Source organism: Heptranchias perlo, chromosome 17 (assembly GCF_035084215.1).
Source record: "Heptranchias perlo isolate sHepPer1 chromosome 17, sHepPer1.hap1, whole genome shotgun sequence".
NCBI classification, from domain to species: Eukaryota; Metazoa; Chordata; class Chondrichthyes; order Hexanchiformes; family Hexanchidae; genus Heptranchias; species Heptranchias perlo.
Genome location: NC_090341.1, coordinates 2,496,180 through 2,521,147, shown reverse-complemented (window position 1 = coordinate 2,521,147; position 24,968 = coordinate 2,496,180). Strand labels below are relative to the sequence as shown.

At 49.0% G+C, this 24,968-nt stretch overlaps 1 protein-coding gene across 2 annotated transcripts in view; it reads left to right on the top strand.

The window, feature by feature from the left end:
* lamb2l (laminin, beta 2-like) overlaps positions 1-24,968 on the top strand; it is a 148,159-nt gene that overhangs the window by 17,718 nt on the left and 105,473 nt on the right. For both annotated transcript variants that reach the window (XM_067998345.1, XM_067998344.1), the window contains exons 3-4: positions 4,117-4,286; positions 23,215-23,350. In XM_067998345.1, the coding sequence (XP_067854446.1) occupies positions 4,117-4,286; positions 23,215-23,350 (306 nt within the window). The remainder of the gene's footprint in view (positions 1-4,116; positions 4,287-23,214; positions 23,351-24,968) is intronic.

The window sequence follows — 24,968 nt, the reverse complement described above, 5'->3', positions numbered from 1 at the left end:
GGAGGTTGGGGGGGAACAGAAGATGCAACGCAGACGCCTCCTTGCGAGGGATGGATGGAAGCTCCGCCCACCCCAGGTCCCAACGGAAATCCATCCTGACTCTCTCTCCTGGGCGGAGAACCAGGATTTCTGGTCCCTCCTGATTTCCCCCATCCCCCACCAACCCTTTGGGGATCTCTTGCTCCCAACTTGCCCCTCCCTCCCCCAATAACACTCCAGATCCGGAGATGATTTGAGGGCTGGATCTTCACATCCAGTCGACAGAGTGGACTATCAAATTTGGTCTGGATTTGAGCCCAGCCCCCAGAGGTGACATTGGGGTAAGTTACTTACCTTGATTGGCAGGCGATCCCTAGGCCTGGCTTCCCGTGATGGAACTGACAGCCTCAGGGCAGACCAGTCTTGCCCCGGGGACCTCAAACAGGCATTAGGCCCTTTGCTTATGCAAATAGGAGGCCTAACGCCTGTTTCAGGTATGAGAAACATAGCAACATAGAAAATAGGAGCAGGAGTTGGCCATTCGGCCCTTCGAGCCTGCTCCGCCATTCAATATGATCATGGCTGATCCTCTATCTCAATACCATATTCCCGCTCTCTCCCCATACCCCTTGATGCCTTTTGTGTCTAGAAATCTATCTAGTTTCTTCTTAAATATATTCAGTGACTTGGCCTCCACAGCCTTCTGTGGTAGAGAATTCCACAGGTTCACCACCCTGTGTGAAGAAATTTCTCCTCATCTCAGTCCTAAATGTCCTACCCCGTATCCTGAGACTGTGACCCCTCGTTCTGGACCCCCCAGCCAGGGGAAACATCCTCCCTCCATCCAGTCTGTCTAGCCCTGTCAGAATTTTATATGTTTCAATGAGATCCCCTCTCATTCATCTAAACTCTAGTGAATACAGGCCGAGTCGACCCAATCTCTCCTCATACGACAGTCCTGCCATCCCAGGAATCAGTCTGGTGAACCTTCGCTGCACTCCCTCTATGGCAAGTATATCCTTTCTCGGGTAAGGTTAGGTGAGTAAAGGACGCCACTCGTTTGTTCTTACCCAATATGGCAGGCAGTGCATCTCTGGCTGGAAACGAGGGCACATTTCCTACCCGCCATATTGGGGCCTTAGTAGGCTGAGTAGTGCCTGAAAAACGGGACCAATTTCCAGGCTATTAAATTCCCCAATTAACTTATTGCATTGACTTTACGTTTGGTCTCCTATCTTAGATTTCTTTTCTTACTTTCCCCCCACTTCGAAGTCCTGCTTGTAAACTGCTCAGAGTCCTACCCTTGAACCGAAACACATTTTAGTCCGTCTGACCGGGAAAAAAATAGCCAGACTTTCTAAATCCTGCTGCTGTTTCCAAAGTGTCTGATCTTTTTCCTGGATCCTGACAGGCGGGGGTTAATGGGAGACTGCTGTGCTTGGCAAGGTCGCTCGATGAGTGTTGTATTGTACAGTGCAAAGGCTGGCTTGGTGCCAGCGTAGGTATTGCACATCGCTGGCACGGTGACAGTGCAGCGAGGGTGAGGCTATCCATCGCGGCTCAGAGCTGGCTACACGTCCACCGCACAGTTTCATTGCCTTCTCCTGAACGGCCAATGCTGGCAGCCCCTGAGGGTGAAAAGTGACCCTTACCTGTTTGATTGATTGAACCAGGGGAGGGTAGAATTACCTGAGCTCACTCAAAAAAATACTCTGTACGAAAAGGGGCTTTTCAATCCCCCTCTAACTCATTGGGTTAGAGACTCCCTCCTCATCTCCCCCACACCCACCACCCCCCCAGCCCCCCAACCCCGATGATTCTTCGGTACATTTGAGGCTGGCAGAGATGAAACGGTAATCGGGAATAAACTCTGCTGTATTTCTCCTCTTCCCTCCTCCAGGGAGGGGGATAGAGAGAGGGAGGGGGATAGAGAGAGGGAGGGGGATAGAGAGAGGGAGGGGGATAGAGAGAGACCTCCCTTTGTTTCTGAGTGTCGAGGTGGTTTATTGGGAGCGAGTGGAGTGTTTTTAAATGCCTGGCCTGCAGTGGGAGCTTCTGAAACCCATAGCTCAAACTGGGCTCCTGTTCATTTGTGGGAAGGGCTTTTGCTACAGTTCAAATTATACAGTGAGAGTTCACAAACTAAGAGCAGGTAACTATTACTGCAGGTTAAAGGTGAAGGATTACACTGAATTTGTACCATTCTGTTTAAATGCCTTAAAGGGAGATAATGTGTAGTTACTGATGACTTTTAGTTACCCATTGTTATCTTTAATGTCACTGGCCGTTTGCAGCTGGGAGGGATTATTGAGTGACAGTGTGAGGGAGCTGGATTAACATCAGTAGAGATACAGTCAGTAACACAGGGCGCTGGGGGGAGAGGGGTTACTGAGTGACAGTGTGAGGGAGCTGGATTAACATCAGTAGAGATACAGTCAGTAACACAGGGCGCTGGGGGGAGAGGGGTTACTGAGTGACAGTGTGAGGGAGAGGGATTAACATCAGTAGAGATACAGTCAGTAACACAGGGCGCTGGGGGGAGAGGGGTTACTGAGTGACAGTGTGAGGGAGAGGGATTAACATCAGTAGAGATACAGTCAGTAACACAGGACGCTGGGGGAGAGGGGTTACTGTGTGACAGTGTGAGGGAGAGGGATTAACATCAGTAGAGATACAGTCAGTAACACAGGGCGCTGGGGGGAGAGGGGTTACTGAGTGACAGTGTGAGGGAGAGGGATTAACATCAGTAGAGATACAGTCAGTAACACAGGACGCTGGGGGAGAGGGGTTACTGTGTGACAGTGTGAGGGAGAGGGATTAACATCAGTAGAGATACAGTCAGTAACACAGGGCGCTGGGGGGAGAGGGGTTACTGAGTGACAGTGTGAGGGAGAGGGATTAACATCAGTAGAGATACAGTCAGTAACACAGGCGCTGGGGGGAGAGGGGTTACTGAGTGACAGTGTGAGGGAGAGGGATTAACATCAGTAGAGATACAGTCAGTAACACAGGGCGCTGGGGGAGAGGGGTTACTAAGTGACAGTGTGAGGGAGAGGGATTAACATCAGTAGAGATACAGTCAGTAACACAGGGCGCTGGGGGAGAGGGGTTACTGAGCGACAGTGTGAGGGAGAGGGATTAACATCAGTAGAGATACAGTCAGTAACACAGGGCGCTGGGGGAGAGGGGTTACTGAGTGACAGTGTGAGGGAGAGGGATTAACATCAGTAGAGATACAGTCAGTAACACATTGAGTGTCGATCCACCAGGATGATGCCAGTGAAGGGGAACTCTAGTCATGAGAAGAATCTTGAGATACTGGGACTGTTCCCACTGGAGCAGAGTTATTAAGTGGAGATTTAATAGAAGTTTTAAAAAATATTAAAGGTTATGATAGAGTGAAAAGGTGAACTATTTCCTCTGGTTGGGGAGTTAATGATGAGGATCATCAATTTAAAATTGTCACTAAGAGAATGAGGGGAGACGTTAGGAGGAATTTCTTCCCGCGAGGGATTGTTGGAGCTGGGACTGCTTTACCACAGGGAGTGGTTGAGGCAGAAATCATTGCATCTTTTATGGTAAAATTGGATGACTATTTGAGGAAGATACAGGGCTAAAGGGGAAAGGGTGGGGCAGTAGAATTAGTTTTGGATTGTTCTTGCAAAGAGCCGGCACAGACTTGATGGGCCGAATGGCCTCCTTCTGTGCTGGAAACCTCTTTGGTTCCAAGGTTGCAGAAAGCGAGACTGAGGAAGGTGAGCAGTTTCCAGGGAAAGAATGAGTCCGAGGCGGAGAAGATGGTGCAAGTGATAGAAATCTGGAGCCCTTTCCCGCAAAAGGCTGTGGATATTGGGGGAACAACCGGAACTTTCAAGACTGAGATCAGTCGATTTTTATTGGGTAAGGATATCAAGGAACAAAGGCGGGTAAATGGAGTTGAGGTACAGATCAGCCCTGATCTAATAGAATGGTGGAACAGGGTCGAGGGGCTGACTGGCCTCCTACGGGAATGCAACTGGTTGTGTCAACAACATGCATCCAGGAGCAATCTCGTTTATGTTTGTCACCAGCCAGCTCTGCCTCACCGACCCCCTTTCTTTGCCAGCTCTCTCGATCTTACCCCTTTCTTTTCTCCAGCGGCGAGCAGCTTGGCCCAGGATCTACCGTCCCTGCCTCACGGATGTACAGAAGGAAGCTGTTACCCGGCAACCGGCAACCTCTTGATCGGGCGGGCCCACAACCTGACTGCCACTTCCACCTGCGGAACGAGGGGACCCAGCGACTACTGTATAGTCAGCCACCTCCAGGTAAGTGTGTGCGCGCCAGGAAAACCTCCTCCCAGCGCATTGTCTGCTCTCTTTCTCCCGTCTGGGAAACAAAATATTAATCAGTGACGGCCTACTTTTTATATAGAAACATAGAAAATAGGAAATTCGAGCCTGCTCCGCCATTCAAAATGATCATGGCTGATCATCTAACTCAGTACCCTGTTCCCACTTTTTCCCCCTATCCCTTGATCCCTTTAGCATTAAGAAATATATCGATCTCCTTCTTGAATACATCTAATGACTTGGCCTCCACTGCCTTGTGTATTTTTGTGGCCAGTTATTAAATATCCTTGGCAGCTTTCGGCTTGGGGGTTGCCAACTCTGGTTGAACGTATTCTTGGAGGTTTCATCTTATGGCCTCCCACCCCACCCCCACTCTCCCACCATTGGTGACCCGACACGTCAATCCTCATGTCCGTCCCCGCACTCCCGCCATTGGCCACCTGACACGTCCATCCTCACAGTGCCCCTCCACTCTCCCGCCATTGGTCGCCCAACCTGTCCATCTTCTTGATGTCCCGCCTTCCCACAGCCAGTTTGGAAAGCGAACAGACTCTTCGTTACCTGATTGGATGATTCTTGACCGTCAGTCAATCAGCCCTTTATTCCCATCTCCAAAATTTTTATAATTAATAAACAAAAGTGTTCAAAGAAAATTTTTAAAAACACACAATTTTTTAACGCCCCTTTTCTCCCAGGTTTTTGCTCCCAGCAGTGTCCTGGAGATTAATTTTCAACTCCTGGAGACTCCAGGACAATCCTGGAGGGTTGGCAACCCCCTATCGGTTCCCTCCCTTCTCCCTGTACTCTGCAGCCGTTCTCTGTGCCCGCTTTCCTGTGCAGTCACATTCTGAGAAAACTGTTGCCCACAGCCGCCCGTTCACATTAATTAACCGTGGAGAGTTGGCCAGTGCTGGTCCAGACTGGCCAGGGTCAGTTATCGGGGGGCCCGAGCTCTGAGACCTCGAGGTGTGTAACTTACTGATCCAGGGGTCCCACATTGTATTAAGGGAATTCCTTCCTTGTGGATGTGTTCGTTAGTCACCGTACCAAACTAGTCATCAAATAATCAAAAACCCGGTCTCTGTCTATGTGAATGTTATTTAGGAAAGGATTAGATGTTGCAATGCCGGGGCTGTTAGAATCTCTCTGGGTGGATGTGTTAGGATGGGCCGGATGGCCTTTCTCATCTGTAATTATCTTGAGATCTATCTTTGATGTGAATTCTCTCTCATCTCCCTAACTCTCTTTCCCCTGTGTTCTCCCCTTCCCCATTCACGTCTTTGAACTCTCCTTTTCTCTACGTCTATCCATCTCTCTCTCTGTCTCTGTCTCTCTCTCTGTCTCTGTCTCTCTCTCTCTCTCTCTCTGTTTGAACTCATTGTTGAAGCAGATTCCACGAATTCTTTTTAAAGTAATTACCTGAAAAAGAGGAATGTTAAAGGGTAGCAGGAAAGTGTGATTAGACTAGTTGGTTCATGCAGGGAAAAACACCAGCACTGACTTGATGGGCCGAATGGCCTGTTTCTGTGCAGGATTATTCAATGCTTTTCTCTCTGTCTCTCTTCTCTCTTTACACACTCTCTCTTTCTGAAATCTGTCTATTTTAATCTCTCTCTATCTATTTGAACACTCTCTCTCTCTCTTTCTGAAATTTCACCTTGCCATTTCTTTCCCTTAGTTTGAATGCAAGCTTTAATTTTTGGCAATGAACTAATCTGCACAGAGTAAACAAGTTCAAAGAGATAAGATCAATGCGCGCGTGTAGACACCTCAATGTGAGTCCCACCAACGCAACTCCCCTGACTCGGTAAAGGAGAAAACCTCCTTATCAGTTGGCTGCAGGTGTTGCCATGCCAACAGCCCCCTGGCGATGCCATGTGATAGAGAGACGTGCGTGTTTATTTTGTCTAACTCAGTGTTGATAAAATAAATATGAATTGGGAACAAAAAGGAAACCTGGCAGTCAACGAATTGACAATCTGGGCAGGACGTGATGGACCCCAGCAATGGGGGAACTCCGCACAAAACGGCCCCCTCCACCCACTCACGGTACTGCACGGAGCACAGTAACGCAGTGAGCAGCGGAGATTGAGAGACCCCCTCAGGGCGGAGATCAAACATCATAACATCTCGGGATACAGCACAATTCTGGAAGCTGCACTCTTCAGAATTACTTTTGAAAAAGTTCAGCTTGCTGTTGAAAGCAGTTAAGGAACTTGAAATGAGAAAGAAAGACTTGCATTTCTACAGCGCCTTTCACAACCTCAGGACGTCACAAAGCGCTTTACAGCCAATGAAGTATTTTTTTGAAGTGTAGTCACTGTTGTCATATAGGAAATTGGCGACAGCCATTTTGTGCCCAACAAGATCCCACAAACAGCCATGTGATAATGACCAGATAATCTGTTTTTTAGTGATGTTGGTTGAGCGATTAATATTGGCCCAGGACATCAGGGAGAAGTTCCCTGCTCTTCTTCGAAATAGTGGCCATGGGATCTTTTATGTTCACCTGAGAGGGCAGACGGGGCCTCGGTTTAACGTCACATCCGTAAGACGGCACCTCCAACAGTGCAGCACTCCCTCAGTGCTGCACTGGGAGTGTCACCTTAGATTACACTTCTCTGCATTAAATTTCATCTGCCAATGTTCTGCCCGCTCACATATTTTGTCCCCAGTCTGTACTGAATTAGTTGGGCCAGTTGGAGGGGCTCCCAGGCTAGGCAGGGGGGAGATAAAAAGCATTAGCTAGGATTGCTCACTTTAGGAAGGATGACAAGGCCTTGGAGAGGGTACAGAGGAGATTTAGCAGAATGGTATTAGGGATGAGGGACTTCAGTTAATGTGGAGAGACTGGAGAAGCTGGGATTGTTCTCCTTTGAACAGAGAAGGTTAAGGGGAGATTTAATTGAGGCGTTCAAAATCATGAAGGGTTTTGATAGAGTAAATAAGGAGAAACTGTTTCCAGTGGTAGGAGGGTTGATAACCAGAGGACACAGATTTAAGGTAATTGGCAAAAGAACCAGAGGGGAGATGAGGAGAATTTTTTTGCACAGTGAGTTGTTCTGATCTGGAATGCGCTGCCTGAAAGGGCGGTGGAAGCAGATTCAATAATAACTTTCAAAAGGGAACTGGATAAATACTTGAAGGGAAAGATTTGCAGGGCTACGGGGAAAGAGCAGGGGAGTGGGACTAATTGGATAGCTTTTTCAAAGAGCCAGCAAAGGCATGATGGGCCGAATGGCCTCCTTCTGTGCTGTAAGATTCTATGATTCTATGATTTTCGTGATCTGGAACTTGTGCGTGTGTCTACATAGACATCCAGTGTGGACACGATCAGCCCTCCACAGTCAAATAGCCTGCCTCGGCTCTCACGTCACGTGAGCTGCCACACCAGTAGAATCAAATCCCAGCGAGACTCGCCACTGAAGGAAGAACATTCTAAATGAACAATTGCCATTGACTTTGTTGCAGATGAGGCCGACTTTAAAGTGAAATTAAACAAAGTCCGTTCCTTCAGTGATAAACACAAGGAGTTTGCTGCTTCCGACAGGCAGGGATAGAGGGTTATAGGAGTGGAGGAGTCACCTGGTCTCACTCTTTCCTACGAACCAATTACTCAATTCAGAAGGGCACAGAAGGAGGCCGGCTGAACTTTGCGAGTCACCACGGAGACCCAGGGTGTAGGGAGAGTAAAAGTGTCTCCCTACAACGCACTTGGTCCATGAATGGGGCTGAAATACTCAGGATAAAGTTGTAAGTGACCCAGAGGTCTTAGTAAATTCAACACTCAACATGTTCAACCAACGCAGAGCAGTAATCAAAAAAAAACAATAGGATATTGGAATACAATAAGCAAATTTATGTGATGTTGAATGTGGAACTCGCTACCACAAGGAGTAGTTGAGGTGAATAGTATAGATACATTTAAAGGGAAACTAGATAAACACATGAGGGAGAAAGGAATAGAAGGATATGCTGATAGGGTGAGATGAAGTAGGGAGGGAGGAGGCTCGTGTGGAGCATAAACACCGGCATGGACCTGTGGGCCGAATGGCCTGTTTCTGTGCTGTAAAATTCTATGTAAACAGGAGAATACAAGTCAAAGGAGCTGGTGATCAAACTGTACAGAGCTCTGGTCAGATCACTAAAATACGATCAAACTTGAAACCAAATCTCTCTGTAAAACAGACTTTGAATTTTAAGTTTTGAGACAGCAGCATTTATAAAACCGTCAGCCTCTAGGGAAGGAGATGAGTCAGTTTAACTCCTCCGGCCAATTATAAAGGGAAGTGGGAATCTGGAACTCTCTCCCCCAAAAAGCTGTTGGGGCTGGGGGTTAATTGAAAATTTCAAAACTGTGACTGATAGATCTTTTCTGGGTCAGGGGATTAAGGGTTACGGAGCCAAGTCGGGTAGATGGAGTTAAGATACAGATCAGCCATGATCTAATTGAATGGCAGAACAGGCTTGAGGGGCTGAATGGCCTCCTCCTGTTCCTATGTTGGTCTTTGTTGGACAAGCAGTGGGGACCGGTAGCCCACTCGTCGTCTAGCTGGTTAATCTCTGGCACTGTCCCAGCAGACACTTGTGGAGCCTCGAGTGTTGACTCTCGCCAAACTCTGCCTCGACTCTCTGGAATTAGAGCAGTGAGGTGTGTGCCTACAGAGAGGGAGTGTGCACTCCATATCGGACAAACAGAGACTCAGTGTGGATTTCTCAGCCATTTGGCTACCGTAACGGGCATCAGGCACCCAACTGACTAAAAACATAAAGCCAACGTGCGTGTGAATAACCATTCCAGGGACTCCTCAGACGAGACTCTCACTGAAGATTTCCCTTCTTTTTTCAAAAAAATGTATTCTCGGGGTGTGGGCGTCGCTGGCAAATTTGGCGTTTATTGTCCATTCCCTGTTGCCCTGAGAAGGTGGTAGTGGGCCTTCTCCTCAAACTGTAGCAGTATTGATACAACTGAGTAGCTGGCTAGGCCACTTCAGAGGGTAGTAAAATGTGATGGTGAGTGAGCGTATCTGTGGAACTGTACCCCAGTGAGAGTCAGTGTCTGTGGGACTGTACCCCAGTGAGAGTCAGTGCCTGTGGAACTGTCCCCCAGTGAGAGTCAGTGTCTGTGGAACTGTCCCCCAGTGAGAGTCAGTGCCTGTGGAACTGTACCCCAGTGAGAGTCAGTGTCTGTGGAACTGTACCCCAGTGAGAGTCAGTGTCTGTGGAACTGTACCCCAGTGAGAGTCAGTGTCTGTGGAACTGTCCCCCAGTGAGAGTCAGTGTCTGTGGAACTGTACCCCAGTGAGAGTCAGTGTCTGTGGAACTGTACCCCAGTGAGACTCAGTGCCTGTGGAACTGTCCCCCAGTGAGAGTCAGTACCTGTGGAACTGTACCCCAGTGAGAGTCAGTGCCTGTGGAACTGTACCCCAGTGAGACTCAGTGCCTGTGGAACTATAGCCCAGTGAGGGTCAGTGCCTGTGGAACTGTCCCCCAGTGAGAGTCAGTGCCTGTGGAACTGTCCCCCAGTGAGGGTCAGTGCCTGTGGAACTGTACCCCAGTGAGAGTCAGTGTCTGTGGAACTGTAGCCCAGTGAGAGTCAGTGCCTGTGGAACTGTACCTCAGTGAGAGTCAGTGCCTGTGGAACTGTACCCCAGTGAGAGTCAGTGTCTGTGGAACTGTAGCCCAGTGAGGGTCAGTGCTTGTGGAACTGTACCCCAGTGAGAGTCAGTGCCTGTGGAACTGTACCTCAGTGAGAGTCAGTGCCTGTGGAACTGTACCCCAGTGAGAGTCAGTGCCTGTGGAACTGTACCCCACTAAAGCTCCCTCAGTACTGCACTGGGAGTGTCAGCCTGGATTATGGGCTCAAGTCTCTGGTGCGGGGCTCGAACCCACGACCTTCTGACTCAGAGGCGAGAGTGCTGCCCACTGAGTCCCGGCTGACACGAGTCAGTGCCTTCAAGAGAAGGAGTGAAATTTGGTCAAAAGAAATCTCGTAATTCCAACTAGTTCCACGGCAAAGGTTCCGGGCGTTCCAGTGACAGAGCGGCCGTGGGGAGGGACAATCAAACAAGCAACAGACTGTCCTGTTTGACTTGGCTTCGCACCAGGACGGAACGAAGGGGAGCGGCTCGGTGTAAATTAAAGCAAAATATAATAACACAGCTGAAGACGGAGATGAATGAAAAATTACAGGGTGAAAATAAACAAAGTTACAAAAAGTGTTTAAAATATTAGAGCAGGTTTGGCACTGCCTGGAGCTCTCTGCGATGAAGCGGGGTGGGGGGTGAAGGCAGTGATGAGAGTCAGGTTGCTCAGTCCCTGATCTGAACCGCTCCCAGTGAGCAAAGGCCCGATTACAGGAGTGTAGTAGTTATATTACTGGACTAGTAACCCAGAGAACGTGAGATCAAATCTCACCATGGCAGTTTGAGAATTTGAATTCTGCATTGTATCGTGTAATATTTACAGCACAGAAACAGGCCATTCGGCCCAACTGGTCTGTGCTGGTGTTTATGCTCCACACGAGCCTCCTCCCTCCCTACTTCATCTCACCCTATCAGCATATCCTTCTATTCCTTTCTCCCTCATGTGTTTATCCAGCTTCCCCTTAAATGTATCTACACTATTCACCTCAACCACTCCTTGTGGGAGCGAGTTCCACATTCTCACCACTCTCTTTCAAAAATCTGGAAATAAAATGCTGATAACAGTAACAGTGACCGTGAAACTGTCGGATTTTCGTAAAAACCCAACTGGTTCACTAATGTCCTTTCGGGAAGGAAACCTGCCGTCCTTACCCGGTCTGAGTCTATACGTGACTCCAGTCCCCACATCAACATGGCTGACTCTTAACTTCCCTCTGAAGTGGCCCAGCAAGCCTCACAGTTGTATCAAAACGCTACCAGCGGTTCAAGAAGGCAGCTCACCACCACCTTCTCAGGGCAACTAGGGATAGGCAATAAATGCCGGCCTCGCCAGAGATGCCCATAACCTGAAAATTAATTTTTTTAGAAGTGGCATGGGATCTTTTACATCCACCTGAGAGGGCAGGCTGGGCCTCGGTTTAATGTCTCATCCGAAAAATGGCACCTCCGACAGTGCAGTGCTCCCTCAGTACTGACCCTCCGACAGCGCAGCGCTCCCTCAGAACTGACCCTCTGACAGTGCGGCGCTCCCTCAGTACTGACCCTCCGACAGTGCAGCGCTCCCTCAGTAGTGACCCTCCAACATTGCAGCACTCCCTCAGTACTGACCCTCCGACAGTGCAGCCCTCCCTCAGTACTGACCCTCCGACAGTGCAGCGCTCCCTCAGTACTGACCCTCCGACAGTGCAGCGCTCTCTCAGTACTGACCCTCTGACAGTGCAGCACTCCCTCAGAACTGACCCTCCGACAGTGCAGCGCTCCCTCAGAACTGACCCTCCAACAGTGCAGCGCTCCCTCAGTACTGACCCTCCAACAGTGCAGCGCTCCCTCAGTAGTGACCCTCTGACAGTGCAGCGCTCCCTCAGTACTGACCCTCCGACAGTACAGCACTCCTTCAGTACTGACCCCCCGACAGTGCAGCACTCCCTCAGTACTGACCCTCCGACAGTGCAGCACTCCCTCAATACTGATCCTCCGACAGTGCAGCGCTCCCTCAGTACTGACCCCCCGACAGTGCAGCACTCCCTCAGTACTGACCCTCCAACAGTGCAGCACTCCCTCAGTACTGACCCTCCAACAGTGCAGCACTCCCTCAGTACTGACCCCCCGACAGTGCAGCACTCCCTCAGTACTGACCCTCCGACAGTGCAGCACTCTCTCAGTACTGACCCTCCGACAGTGCAGCGCTCCCTCAGTACTGACCCTCCGACAGTGCAGCGCTCCCTCAGTAGTGACCCTCCAACATTGCAGCACTCCCTCAGTACTGACCCTCCGACAGTGCAGCCCTCCCTCAGTACTGACCCTCCGACAGTGCAGCGCTCCCTCAGTACTGACCCTCCGACAGTGCAGCGCTCTCTCAGTACTGACCCTCCGACAGTGCAGCACTCCCTCAGAACTGACCCTCCGACAGTGCAGCGCTCCCTCAGAACTGACCCTCCAACAGTGCAGTGCTCCCTCAGTACTGACCCTCCAACAGTGCAGCGCTCCCTCAGTAGTGACCCTCTGACAGTGCAGCGCTCCCTCAGTACTGACCCTCCGACAGTACAGCACTCCTTCAGTACTGACCCCCCGACAGTGCAGCACTCCCTCAGTACTGACCCTCCGACAGTGCAGCACTCCCTCAATACTGACCCTCCGACAGTGCAGCGCTCCCTCAGTACTGACCCTCCGACAGTGCAGCGCTCCCTCAGTTCTGACCCTCCGACAGTGCAGCGCTCCCTCAGTACTGACCCTCCGACAGTGCAGCACTCTCTCAGTACTGACCCTCCGACAGTGCAGCGCTCCCTCAGTACTGCACTGGAGTTTCAGCCTGGATTATGTGCTCAAGTCTCTGGAGTGGGACTGGACTCCATGACCTTCTGACTCAGGGGTGAGAGTTCTACCCATGAGCCATGGCAGACATGTCCCGAAACAAGGAGGGAGACAGGTGGAGAAACAGTGAGGCTCTGAGCAATCCTGGAGACAAATCATAGGGATATTAAAACAAAACTTGTGTTATTTTTCATTTTCTTTCAACACTTTCACTTGTTAGTTATAAGGAAAAAACATTAGAGATGGGGAAAAGGGCTGTTTGAGTGAAGTTGAAAATGATCCAATCGGATATTGAAGAGTCCGTTTGCTACCCAATGGGCGGGGGAAGGTGGGAGGAGGCGGGGCCCCGCGAGGATGGACATGTCAGACGACTAATGACGGGAGTGCGGGGGCGGGGCAATTGGAGACGAGGGGGGTTCATGTGGTGAAACCTCCAGGAATATGTTTAACCAAAGTTGGCAACTCCCAGTCAGGGGGAGGGAGACCTTTCATTGGATCTGAAGAACAAGAAATGAAGATTTATCGACATTAAGACCCCTATTCTATGCTCCGACTGAAGTGAATGCAGTTTGTGAGCTAACACCCGTCCTGTTTGACTGGTTTTAACGAGCGATTACTGAGATTGGCAAAACAATAATTCCACACAATACTCCAATTCAGATTCAGATTCCACCTTGTAATTACACACTTTCTGATGCCGAGGGGATTAGTACAGAGGATTAAACATGAGGTTAAACTCAGGTCAACAAGTTTTTGCTGTTGTAAGAAGTTTGAAAATGGCAAAATCCGACTTTCCCTGAAAGAGGTGAAACATTTGTGGAGGTGCCTTTGAAAGGTCAGAGTCTGGCCTTTGGTGGAATGTGAAATGTTTGCTGTGGGAACGAGTGCGTGAAGCTGGCGTTTGTTATAAACCAGGTCATTTCAAAGGGTAAAATGTCAAATCAGGATGCGTAAGAAATTAATTAAACTTCCAGCAAGCAAGCAACTCCTGTCAGTCAGAGAACGGAATTAAATTTGGTACTTTCAAAGACTGTAGTGCACTCCAAGCCAAGGCCCTCGGTGGCTGAGATATTAAAGGCACCACCAACAACAACCTGCATTTATATAGCGCCTTTAACGTAGTAAAACGTCCCAAGTCACTTCACAGGAGCGTAATCGAACAAAATTTGACACCGAAGCAGATAAGGAGATATTCGGACAGGTGACCAAAAGCTTGGTCAAAAAGGTAGATTTTAAGGAGCGTCTTAAAGGAGGAGAGAGGGAGGCGGAGAGGTTTAGGGAGGGAATTCCAGAGCTTAGGGCCCAGGCAGCTGAAGGCACGGCCGCCAATGGTGGAGAAATCGGGGATGCGCAAGAGGCCAGAATTGGAGGAACGCAGAGACCTCGGACGGTTGTAGGGCTGGAAGAGATGACAGGGATAGGGAGGGGCGAGGCCACGGAGGGATATGAACACCAGGATGAGAATGGGAGAATGAACAATCTTGCGTTTATAAAGCATCCTCTGGCCCATCCCAAATCGATGGATTACTGTCATATGTGCACAGCAAGATCCAACAAACAGCAAATGAGATGAACGACAAGGTATTTGTTTGGTTTGAGGACACCAGCAGATCTCCCTGCTGTTTTGCAAATTGTGCCATGGGATTTTTTATACCCACCTGAACAGGCAGACAGGGCACTTGTCTTAACTTCTCACCCTAAGGATGGCACCTCCAACAGTGCAGAATTCCCTCACTACTGCATTAAATTGTTAGCCGGAATTATGGGCTCCAGGCTTGGACCCACAACCTTCTGAGTCAGAGGTCTCCATACTTAGGCAATGGCCAGGATTCCTGCTCCTGATCACTGTCCAGTGACCCCTGGGTTAGAGAGAGGGGAAATCAGCCAGGGTTCCTGCTCCTGATCACTGTCCAGTGACCCCTGGGTTAGAGAGAGGGGAAATCAGCCAGGGTTCCTGCTCCTGATCACTGTCCAGTGACCTCTGGGTTAGAGAGAGAGGGGAAATCAGCCAGGGTTCCTGCTCCTGATCACTGTCCAGTGACCCCTGGGTTAGAGAGAGGGGAAATCAGCCAGGGTCCCTGCTCCTGATCACTGTCCAGTGCTCCCTGGGTTAGAGAGAGGGGAAATCAGCCAGGGCTCCTGCTCCTGATCACTGTCCAGTGACCCCTGGGTTAGAGGGAGGGGAAATCAGCCAGGGTTCCTGCTCCTGATCACTGTCCAGTGACCCCTGGGTTAGAGAGAGGGGAAATCAGCCAGTGTTCCTGCTCCTGATCACTGTCCAGTGACCCCTGGGTTGGAGAGAGGGGGAAATCAGCCAGGGTTCCTGCTCCTGATCACTGTCCAGCGACCCCTGGGTTAGAGAGAGGGGGAAATCAGCCAGGGTTCCTGCTCCTGATCACTGTCCAGCGACCCCTGGGTTGGAGAGAGGGGGAAATCAGCCAGGGTTCCTGCTCCTGATCACTGTCCAGTGATCCCTGGGTTAGAGGGAGGGGAAATCAGCCAGGGTTCCTGCTCCTGATCACTGTCCAGTGATCCCTGGGTTAGAGGGAGGGGAAATCAGCCAGGGTTCCTGCTCCTGATCACTGTCCAGTGACCCCTGGGTTAGAGAGAGAAGGGAAATCAGCCAGGGTTCCTGCTCCTGATCACTGTCCGGTGACCCCTGGGTTAGAGGGAGGGGAAATCAGCCAGGGTTCCTGCTCCTGATCACTGTCCAGTGACCCCTGGGTTAGAGGGAGGGGAAATCAGCCAGGGTTCCTGCTCCTGATCACTGTCCGGTGACCCCAGGGTTAGAGGGAGGGGAAATCAGCCAGGGTCCTGCTCCTGATCACTGTCCGGTAAATGCACGTGTCAGATGGGGCAGGATCCGCTTCAGTTGTGATGCCTAAGGTGAGATCGCCTGGTAAATCCTGAGTTAGGATATCATCAGGCCTGTAAATAATGGAGATCCCAACGCATTGTGTTAAATGTTGCATTTTAAGAGCTGGGTGTAAATAATTCTGCAGTTGAGCCTTCGTGTTGTGTGGATTGGGTGCAGGTCCTGGTGAGCTCAATGTCTGCTCTTTAATTTCAGTCCCTTTCCATCTGTCCTCAGTTATCACCATCTCCATGAAATATTTAGTGAGATAACTTCTTCCCCAGGTGGTGTTAACTGATTTTCTGGTGCTGTGTGAATATCCAGGGGGATTCAAATTGATTTAGACCTGGTTTTTAACACATCCATTCCACACCTCAGAAAAATACTCGAGGATGTAAGAAAATAAATGATTCTCTACATAACAGGGATTCAAAACTCCAACTTCCTTCATATGGCTCATCGTCTCTGCTCAGAACCTCTCGTTCCTCTCAATCTGAGAGTGAATCTCAGTATCCTCCATATCCATCCATGGGGCACTGAAAATCACTGAAAATAAGATTCAGTTCTTCCAACAGACTTTCTTCAGTCTTTTGCAGTCTAAACAACAGCCTCCACCTCTTCCTCCACACTGGCTCCTCTGACCTCAGGTCGAAACTCACACATCTCCTCCATCCATAAAGTTTCTCTCACCAGCTCCAAACGCTCCACAAACCTCAAATCCACTCAAGTCTTGAGCACGCTCCTGGTGAGGTGATTCTGGTATTTTCCTTGCCTCCTGGACAGGATACAGGCGTGTTATTTATAGATGATTCTCTTACCCCTTGCTTCAAATCTTTCACCTTTGTAACCTTACTTGTCTTTCTCTGTTTTGTTGGTGTTTCTCTGACCTTTCCCCTCTTGTTCCTCCGAATAACAAAAAAAATCCTCCATTGCACACTATTCCTGCTCCCTCCCCCACCTTAAACACCCGCTCCCTCCCCCACCTTAAACACCCACTCCCTCCCCCACCTTGAACACCCGCTCCCTCCCCCACCTTGAACACCCACCCCCTCCCCCACCTTGAACACCCTCCCCTCCCCCACCTTGAACACCCGCTCCCTCCCCCACCTTAAACACCCGCCCCTCCCCCACCTTAAACACCCGCCCCTCCCCCACCTTAAACACCCGCCCCCTCCCCCACCTTAAACACCCGCCCCCTCCCCACCTCAAACACCCGCCCCTCCCCCACCTTAAACACCCGCCCCCCTCCCCCACCTTAAACACCCGCCCCCTCCCCCACCTTAAACACCCGCTCCCTCCCCCACCTTAAACACCCGCTCCCTCCCCCACCTTAAACACCCACTCCCTCTCCCACCTTAAACACCCACTCCCTCTCCCACCGGCACACAGTGGCTGCAGTGTGTACCATCCACAGGATGCACTGCAGCAACTCGCCAAGGCTTCTTCGACAGCACCTCCCAAACCCGTGACCTCTACCACCTAGAAGGACAAGAGCAGCAGGCACATGGGAACAACACCACCTGCACGTTCCCCTCCAAGTCACACACCATCCCGACTTGGAAATATATCGCCGTTCCTTCATCATCGCTGGGTCAAAATCCTGGAACTCCCTACCTAACAGCACTGTGGGAGAACCTTCACCACACGGACTGCAGCGATTCAAGAAGGCGGCTCACCACCACCTTCTCAAGGGCAATTAGGGATGGGCAATAAATGCCGGCCTCGCCAGCGACGCCCACATCCTCAGAATGAATTTTTAAAATCCTCATGGCACCCCTTTCCTCCTCTCTGTATCAAGACTCATCGCACCGTCTCCCGCTCAAATAATTTCATGCTGGGATCTCAATCCTGAGTGGCTCTTCCCCATCCTCAGACTGTCCTCCTTCCTACACTCTACAGGCTTTAAAACCTCAAGCTCAGTGTCGCCTGATCAAGGTTCAGAGTTCAAGTAGGTGCAATAAAACAGAATAAGCACTTCCTGCGTTAATCTCATCTCTTTTAATCTTTTCAACCTTGGATGGCCTTAGCCCTTGATCTGGGTTTCTCAGTTGAAAGGAGATGTTGCAATCAGTCTGGATTACAAAAGTCTTCCTGAGGATGCAGGAGTGGGTAGGGACAGTGTGTAAGATATGACTAATTCATCAGTTCAATTTTATCTGCAAATCCTTTCTTTTTCTACACAGTTCAATGTAAGATGAGAGATGTTGACTCAGTGGTACTAGCTATATGGTCAGATAAAGCATGAGTAATTAAGCAGTGCATTTCAGAGGGCGTGTGGATTGAGTGCAGCATTGTACATTAAAAAAATTCTCAACCTTGTTTTCAAATCCCTCCATGGCCTCGCCCCCTCCCTATCTCTGTAACCTCCTCCAGTCCTACAACTCTCCGAGATCTCTGCGTTCCTCCAATTCTGGCCTCTTTCGCATCCCCGGTTTTAATCGCTCCACCATTGGCGGCCGTGCCTTCAGCTGCCTGGGCCCTAAGCTCTGGAATTCCCTCCCTAAACCTCTCCGTCTCTCTCTCCTCCTTTAAGACACTCCTTAAAACCCACCTCATTGACCAACCTGTCCTAATATCACATTATGTGGCTCGCTGTCAAATTTTATCTGATTTACGCTCCTGTGAAGTGCATTGGGGGGTTTTACTACGTTAAAGGTGCTATATAAATGCATGTTGATGTTGCTGTTGTACAGAAGACTTGTGTTGGATAATCTGTTTTGAGTAACTCTCCTCAACTCCTACTAAGCAGATTGCAGAGAGTAGGTTTTACAGAGAGTGGATTACAGATTCTGGGTCTCACTTTGTTCCCAACTTAACTTGTTTTCTAGGTGGTTCTTTCAGTGAACAATTAATGCGAGGTTACTATAGCAAAACATGTCAGGTGACAAGGCAGTTGGGCATTCCCATCATTCCTTCCCTCTGAACTCCTGTTGTAGTTAAGGGCGATTAGCAATAACCTGAGCCAAGATCCCCACTGGCATCTCCAGGCCTGAATACCTGTCTTTGCTTGCTGCAAATGGATTTAATACGGTGGAAATTTCAGTTCATCAGACGTTCAACTGAGAACCACGTTTTCTGCCAATTTCCCTTCCCTCCGCTCCTGGAAGGTGCTGACTCACCACTGACCTGTGGTTCTATGCCTAAAAGCAACATTTTTGCACCTCGTCCATCCACATGGTCGTTCATGTGTGAGCAAAGCCAGTGAGGGTCAGTAGGCTATTCAACCATGGGAACCATTGCCTGATTCTGACCCCCGCTGATGTCCATAGGAGCAGGAGGAGGCCATTCAGCCCCTCAAGCCTGTTCTGCCATTCAATTAGATCATGGCTGATCTGTATCTTAACTCCATTTACCCGCCTTGGTTCCGTGACCCTTAATCCCCTCACCCAACAAAAATCAATCAATCTCAGTTTTGAAATTTTCAATTGACCCCCAGCCTCAACAGCTTTTTGGGGGAGAGAGTTCCAGATTTCCACTCCCCTTTGTGTGAGGAAGTGCTTCCTGACATCACCCCTGAACGGCCTGGCTCTAATTTTAAGGTTCTGCCCCCTTGTTCTGGACTCCCCCCACCAGAGGAAAGAGTTTCTCTCTATCTACCCAATAGAAGGACAAGTTGTTGTTGGAATGAGAACACTTTACTCAGTCCATCGAACCAACTCTTTCCAAAGGAACTCCTATCCAAGGACATGGGCCAAATTTGTTTAACCCTTTAATGGTGAGACTCCCCTTTTCAATCAGCTGAAAGGAGGTTAGTGTGGTGGGACAGCGTCCAAGTTATTTCTGAAGAGTCACACACTCGCCAAGTAACTTCACTGACTAGCAGTCATGTCAAGTCACTTGCAGTTTACCTTGTTCAGTATTGGTGGCTGAGGTCACACAAGATCACAACAGTGATACAGATGTGGACGGCCATCTTGTTTCATCCATTCTGAAAGACGCTACAGCCTCCTCCACCCCAACCCCCATCAAACCATCCAACTGTCACTTGAATGATCCCAGGCTTTCCGCCTCCACTTCCCTACCCAGAAGCCCGTTCCAAGTGCTGATCACCCATTGGGTGAGGATGTTCCTGCGATTGGTCTAAATTGACCTTTCCCCAGTTTGACCCTATGCCCTCTTGTCCTACTGTCATGGTTTAGCTTGAAGTAGTTTCTGGATCTACCCATTCTGTCCCGTTTATTTTTACCTGTTCCTGCGTCAACTCTATGTCGTGTTTTCCATTGTGGGTTGGAGATTGTACCTGGGTTCTCCTAACACAGGATCTTTCCATCATTCAGAGCTTTGAACAATGGATTTTGCTGTTAGGAATGGAACAAATTGTAATCAGTCATGGCCCAGTGCTCAAGGACATGTTGAAAAGCCAAGGTATTTGGCAGGATGCGTCTAGCGAACAAAGGAACCAGGCCATCAAACTATGCACTAACAAAAAAAATCACTGTATGATTTTGAAGTCCCTATTGAATGCAGGCAGTGAAGCTTTAAGTGCACACTGCTTCTGTTTCTCGAGCACTGTCGTCACCTGGGAATCGGCCCTTGATGTGCACTTCAAACGCAGAATTAACCAGACCTTTGCGAATCACGACTGTCAAAAAAGAAAGAACTTGCATTTCTAAACCACCTTCCACGATCTCAGGACGTCCCAAAGCAATTCACAGCCAAAGAAGTAGTTTTTGAAGTATAGTCACTGTTGTAATATCGGAGACACGGCGGCCAATTTGTGCACAGCAAGATCCCACAAACAGAAATGAGATAATGACCAGATAATCTGTTTTTTAGTGATGTTGGTTGAGGGATAAATATTGACCAGGACACCGGGGAGAACTCCCCTGCTCTTCATCAAAATAGTGCCATGGGATCTTTTACATCCACCTGAGAAGGCAGAAGGGGCCTCAGTTTAACATCTCATCCAAAAGACGGCACCTCCAACAATGCAGTACTGAACAATCAGCCTGGATTATTTGCTCAAGTCTCTGGAGCGGGACTTGAACAGACAACTTTCTGACTCAGAGGCCAGAGATCTACCCACTGAGCCATGGATGACACATCTGCAGACTTGTTTCTTCCAGCCCCGCTGCAGCCAGTCCATTCTTTCGGAATTCACAGCTAAAAAGATGAGCAGTTTATGAATCTTTGCCTCCATGTCATTCATCTTGAAACAAAACCAGCAGAGACTATGGAACAAGACTGAGGCACTCCAAATAGAAGTGACCCAACTTCTACAGTGCTGTCTGCGGGCCCAATCTGGCAGCCAGTTCAGTATTTAATATATTGAACAGCTGAGGAAGGCTGCTTGGATTAGAATTTTGCATTTAAGTGTCCTGCATGGATTGGGAAGGCTGTGCCATCATAGTGAAATCCGAACTGAAGGTTCAGTAGGAATGAGTGACCTGAATGAGGATTGGGTTAACATTCACGGGGATTATTGTCAACCACAGTTTTGCCGTGTACACAGTGAGCTGTGCTGTTGTAGAATAGACTGCCACCTGGTTGAAACATTGAAAAGAGAATTGAACTAAATCCTGCTTCTTTTTTTAACTTGAAGGCATCATTGACGAGGCTGCATTCATTGCCCTGAGAAGGTGGCAGTGGGCTGCCTGCTTAGACTGGCACAGTCCTTGTAGTGATGGTGCTCCCATATTGGTGTTTGGTAGGGATCCTTCCTGTTCTTTATTGCCATTCTGTCTTTTCTTTCTTTTACTCTTTCTATCTATTCTTTCTTTCTATCTATTCTTCCTATCTATTCTTCCTTTCTTTCTATCTAGTCTTCCTATCTATTCTTCCTTTCTTTCTATCTAGTCTTTCCTGCCCTGCTTTCCTCCATGAAGTGGTGCCCCACAGAGGGAGCGCTGCCCCCAACTGATATGGAGCACCCATTTGTGAGCAGTGCTCTCCCATTGGGTGCTCTACTCCCCACTGCAAGCGCGTGAGTATAGGATTGGCCCGAAGGTGAACCGTTTATTGCCCAGTAAATTTGGGGGTGGAGAGGCCTCAGACTCGCTGCTCAGACTTGCCTCCTTTATATCACTGTAGCCCTGAAGCTTATTGTTCGTCTTCATCCTGGGATAAATGACCCCTGTTTCAGGGAGACACGAGACATGTTTTAGTGTACGACTCAGTGATTCGCAACTCAAAACTTGCGCAAGAAAAAGCAGGAAGCTCGGGTTTCAATTACACTGTAATCAACATCAATCATCCTTCACATCGACAGTCACTCGGTTCTGCAATCAGTTTATTTTATTTCCCCGTGCTTTACCTGCACAGGTCTATCACTGGGAGAACAAGTAACGGTTCACATCACTCTGTCCCTCAAATATCTTCTCAAAATAAACAAAGGGGCAATTTTCAAAAATGCCAGATTTTTTTCATGAAATTTTGTGTTTGTCATCGTGAGGGATGTTAGTGATAAAGAATAGAACACATTCACATCTCAGGCATCCAGTGTCAGCATCAAGCACTCCTGAGTTAGATACAGAGTAAAGCTCCCTCTACACTGTCAATCAAATACTCCCAGGGCAGGTACAGGGTTAGATACAGAGTAAAGCTCCCTCTACACTGTCCCATCAAACATGCCCTGGGCAGGTACAGCACGGGTTAGATACAGAGTAAAGTTCCCTCCACACTGTCCCATCAAACACTCCCAGGGCAGGTACAGGGTTAGATACAGAGTAAAGCTCCCTCTACACTGTCCCATCAAACACTCCCAGGGCAGGTACAGCACAGGTTAGATACAGAGTAAAGTTCCCTCCACACTGTCCCATCAAACACTCCCAGGGCAGGTACAGGGTTAGATACAGAGTAAAGTTCCCTCCACACTGTCCCATCAAACACTCCCAGGGCAGGTACAGGGTTAGATACAGAGTAAAGCTCCCTCTACACTGTCCATCAAACACTCCCAGGGCAGGTACAGGGTTAGATACAGAGTAAAGCTCCCTCTACACTGTCCATCAAATACTCCCAGGGCAGGTACAGGGTTAGATACAGAGTAAAGCTCCCTCTACACTGTCCCATCAAACACTCCCAGGGCAGGTACAGCACGGGTTAGACACAGAGTAAAGTTCCCTCCATGCTGTCCGAACTCTGTGCCTCTTTCCCACACCAGCTATTCCTATGGTTTCGCTGTAGAAATTGGAATTGTATCAACAATCCCTGTCAGAGTTAGGGTGGGTATGTTGAAGGTTGCTCAAACTCCCATCCTGTCACTCCGTGCTGTAACATTCCTGACTGGCCCTCAAGCGAGACATTGGTTGAGTGGAACTGTGACTTCAACAGAATGTTAATGAATAACACTGCCATAAGTCTACGTCTTAAGTTGTCCTGGTATTTTGGCCAACATTTCTCCCTCAATCAGCACCACAAAAAACAAATTAACTTTATTTATTTCATTGCTGTTTGTAGAATCTCAGCCAGGAACCTTGCAGGGAAGGAGGGGTGGAACTGACGGGATGGACCCTGAACTGTCGGGGAGAGATCAGCTTGGACGCATAAAAACAGAATTAAAAAGATGGGTTTTGAGAAGGTTTATAGAGGTGGGGAGGCTGAGGGATGTTGGCAGTAACATTACAGTAAATGTGTGAATTTCCTGAATGTGTTGTAGGGGCTGGAGAAGTGTTTCCAGTGTGATTCAACAAACCCGTATCATCCGTTCAATAACAGGAACAGTCACCGTGTGGAGAATGTGATCTACCTGACTGACCAGAACGAGGAGAGGACCTGGTGGCAGTCCGAGAATGGTGAGTTAAAATGGAGAGAGGTGAGGGACAGGACCATGCGGTCAGGACACATGCTGAGGTTTATTGTACAATTGGTTGTTAATACCATGCAGTTAATGAGCAGATGTGGACGGTGTCTGCATGGCACACGGTATGTGGCTGACTGACAACTTTCAAAACATCTCCCTCCCGTTCCTCGGCCACTGTCTCAGGCTGAACCAAACTGTTGGTAACTTTGGCATCCTGTTCGATCTAAAGCTGAGCTCCTGACCCCATATTCTCTCTACCACAAAAGACCACCTCCATAACATCACCTATCCCTGCCCCTACCTCAGCCCGTCTGCTGCTGAAACCCTCCAGACTCAATTACTCCAATGCTCTCCTGGCCTGCCTCCCAACCTGGATCAAGCCAACTCGTTCATCACCCTCTGTGCCCGCTGCCCTACACTGGCTCCCGGTCCCCCAACCACTCAAATTTAAAATTCTTATCCTTGTATTAAAATCCCTCCTGGGTCTCACCCCTCCTTATCTTTGTAACCTCCTCTGGCCCTACAACCACCACCCAAATTTTACATAGAATTACATAGAATGTACATTTCAAAAACAGGCCATTCGGCCCAACTGGTCCATGCCAGTGTTTACGGGCAACATGAACTTTCTGTTTCTCTGACTTTGTGCATCTTGCCATGCCTTCAGCTGCCTGGGCCCTAAGCTCTGGAATTCCCTCCCTAATCCTCTCCACTTCTCCACCTCTCTCCTCCTTTAAGACCCTCCCTGAAGCCCACCCCTTTGACTAAGCGTTTGGTCACCCCTCCTAATAGCTCCTTCTTTGGCTCAGTGTCCAGTTTTTCTCACAACTCAGTGGAGCACCTTGGGATGTTTTTTCTAGATTAAAGATGCAATATAAATACAAGTTGTTGTTATAATTATGGAGTGCTTTCATAAGAGGAATATATCGAGTTACATCGAAACTACAGCACAGAAACAGGCCATTCGGCCCAACTGGTCCATGCTGGTGTTTACGCTCCGCACGAGCCTCCTCCCTCCCTACTTCGTCTCACCCTATCAGCATATCCTTCTATTCCTTTCTCTCTCATGATGTGGAGATGCCGGTGATGGACTGGGGTTGACAATTGTAAACAATTTTACAACACCAAGTTATAGTCCAACAAATTTATTTTAAATTCCACAAGCTTTCGGAGGCTTCCTCCTTCCTCAGGTGAACGGTGTGGAAATGGAATTTTCGAATCCTTCGCATTTGAAAATCACAGAACAATGCCTGGTGATTACTGCCCGTTGCCAAGGCAATCACAGTGAGCAGACAGAAAGGTGTCACCTAAAAGGCCACCGAATATACAAACCCCCAAAAAAAGAGAGAGAGAGAGAGAAGGAAGACAGTCAATGACCCGTTATATTAAAAACAGAGAACATTTGTTTGCTGGTGGGGTAACGTGTAGTGTGACATGAACCCAAGATCCCGGTTGAGGCCGTCCTCATGGGTGCGGAACTTGGCTATCAATTTCTGCTCAACGATTTTGCGTTGTCGTGTGTCTCGAAGGCCGCCTTGGAGTACGCTTACCCGAAGGTCGGTGGCTGAATGTCCATGACTGCTGAAGTGTTCCCCGACTGGGAGGGAACC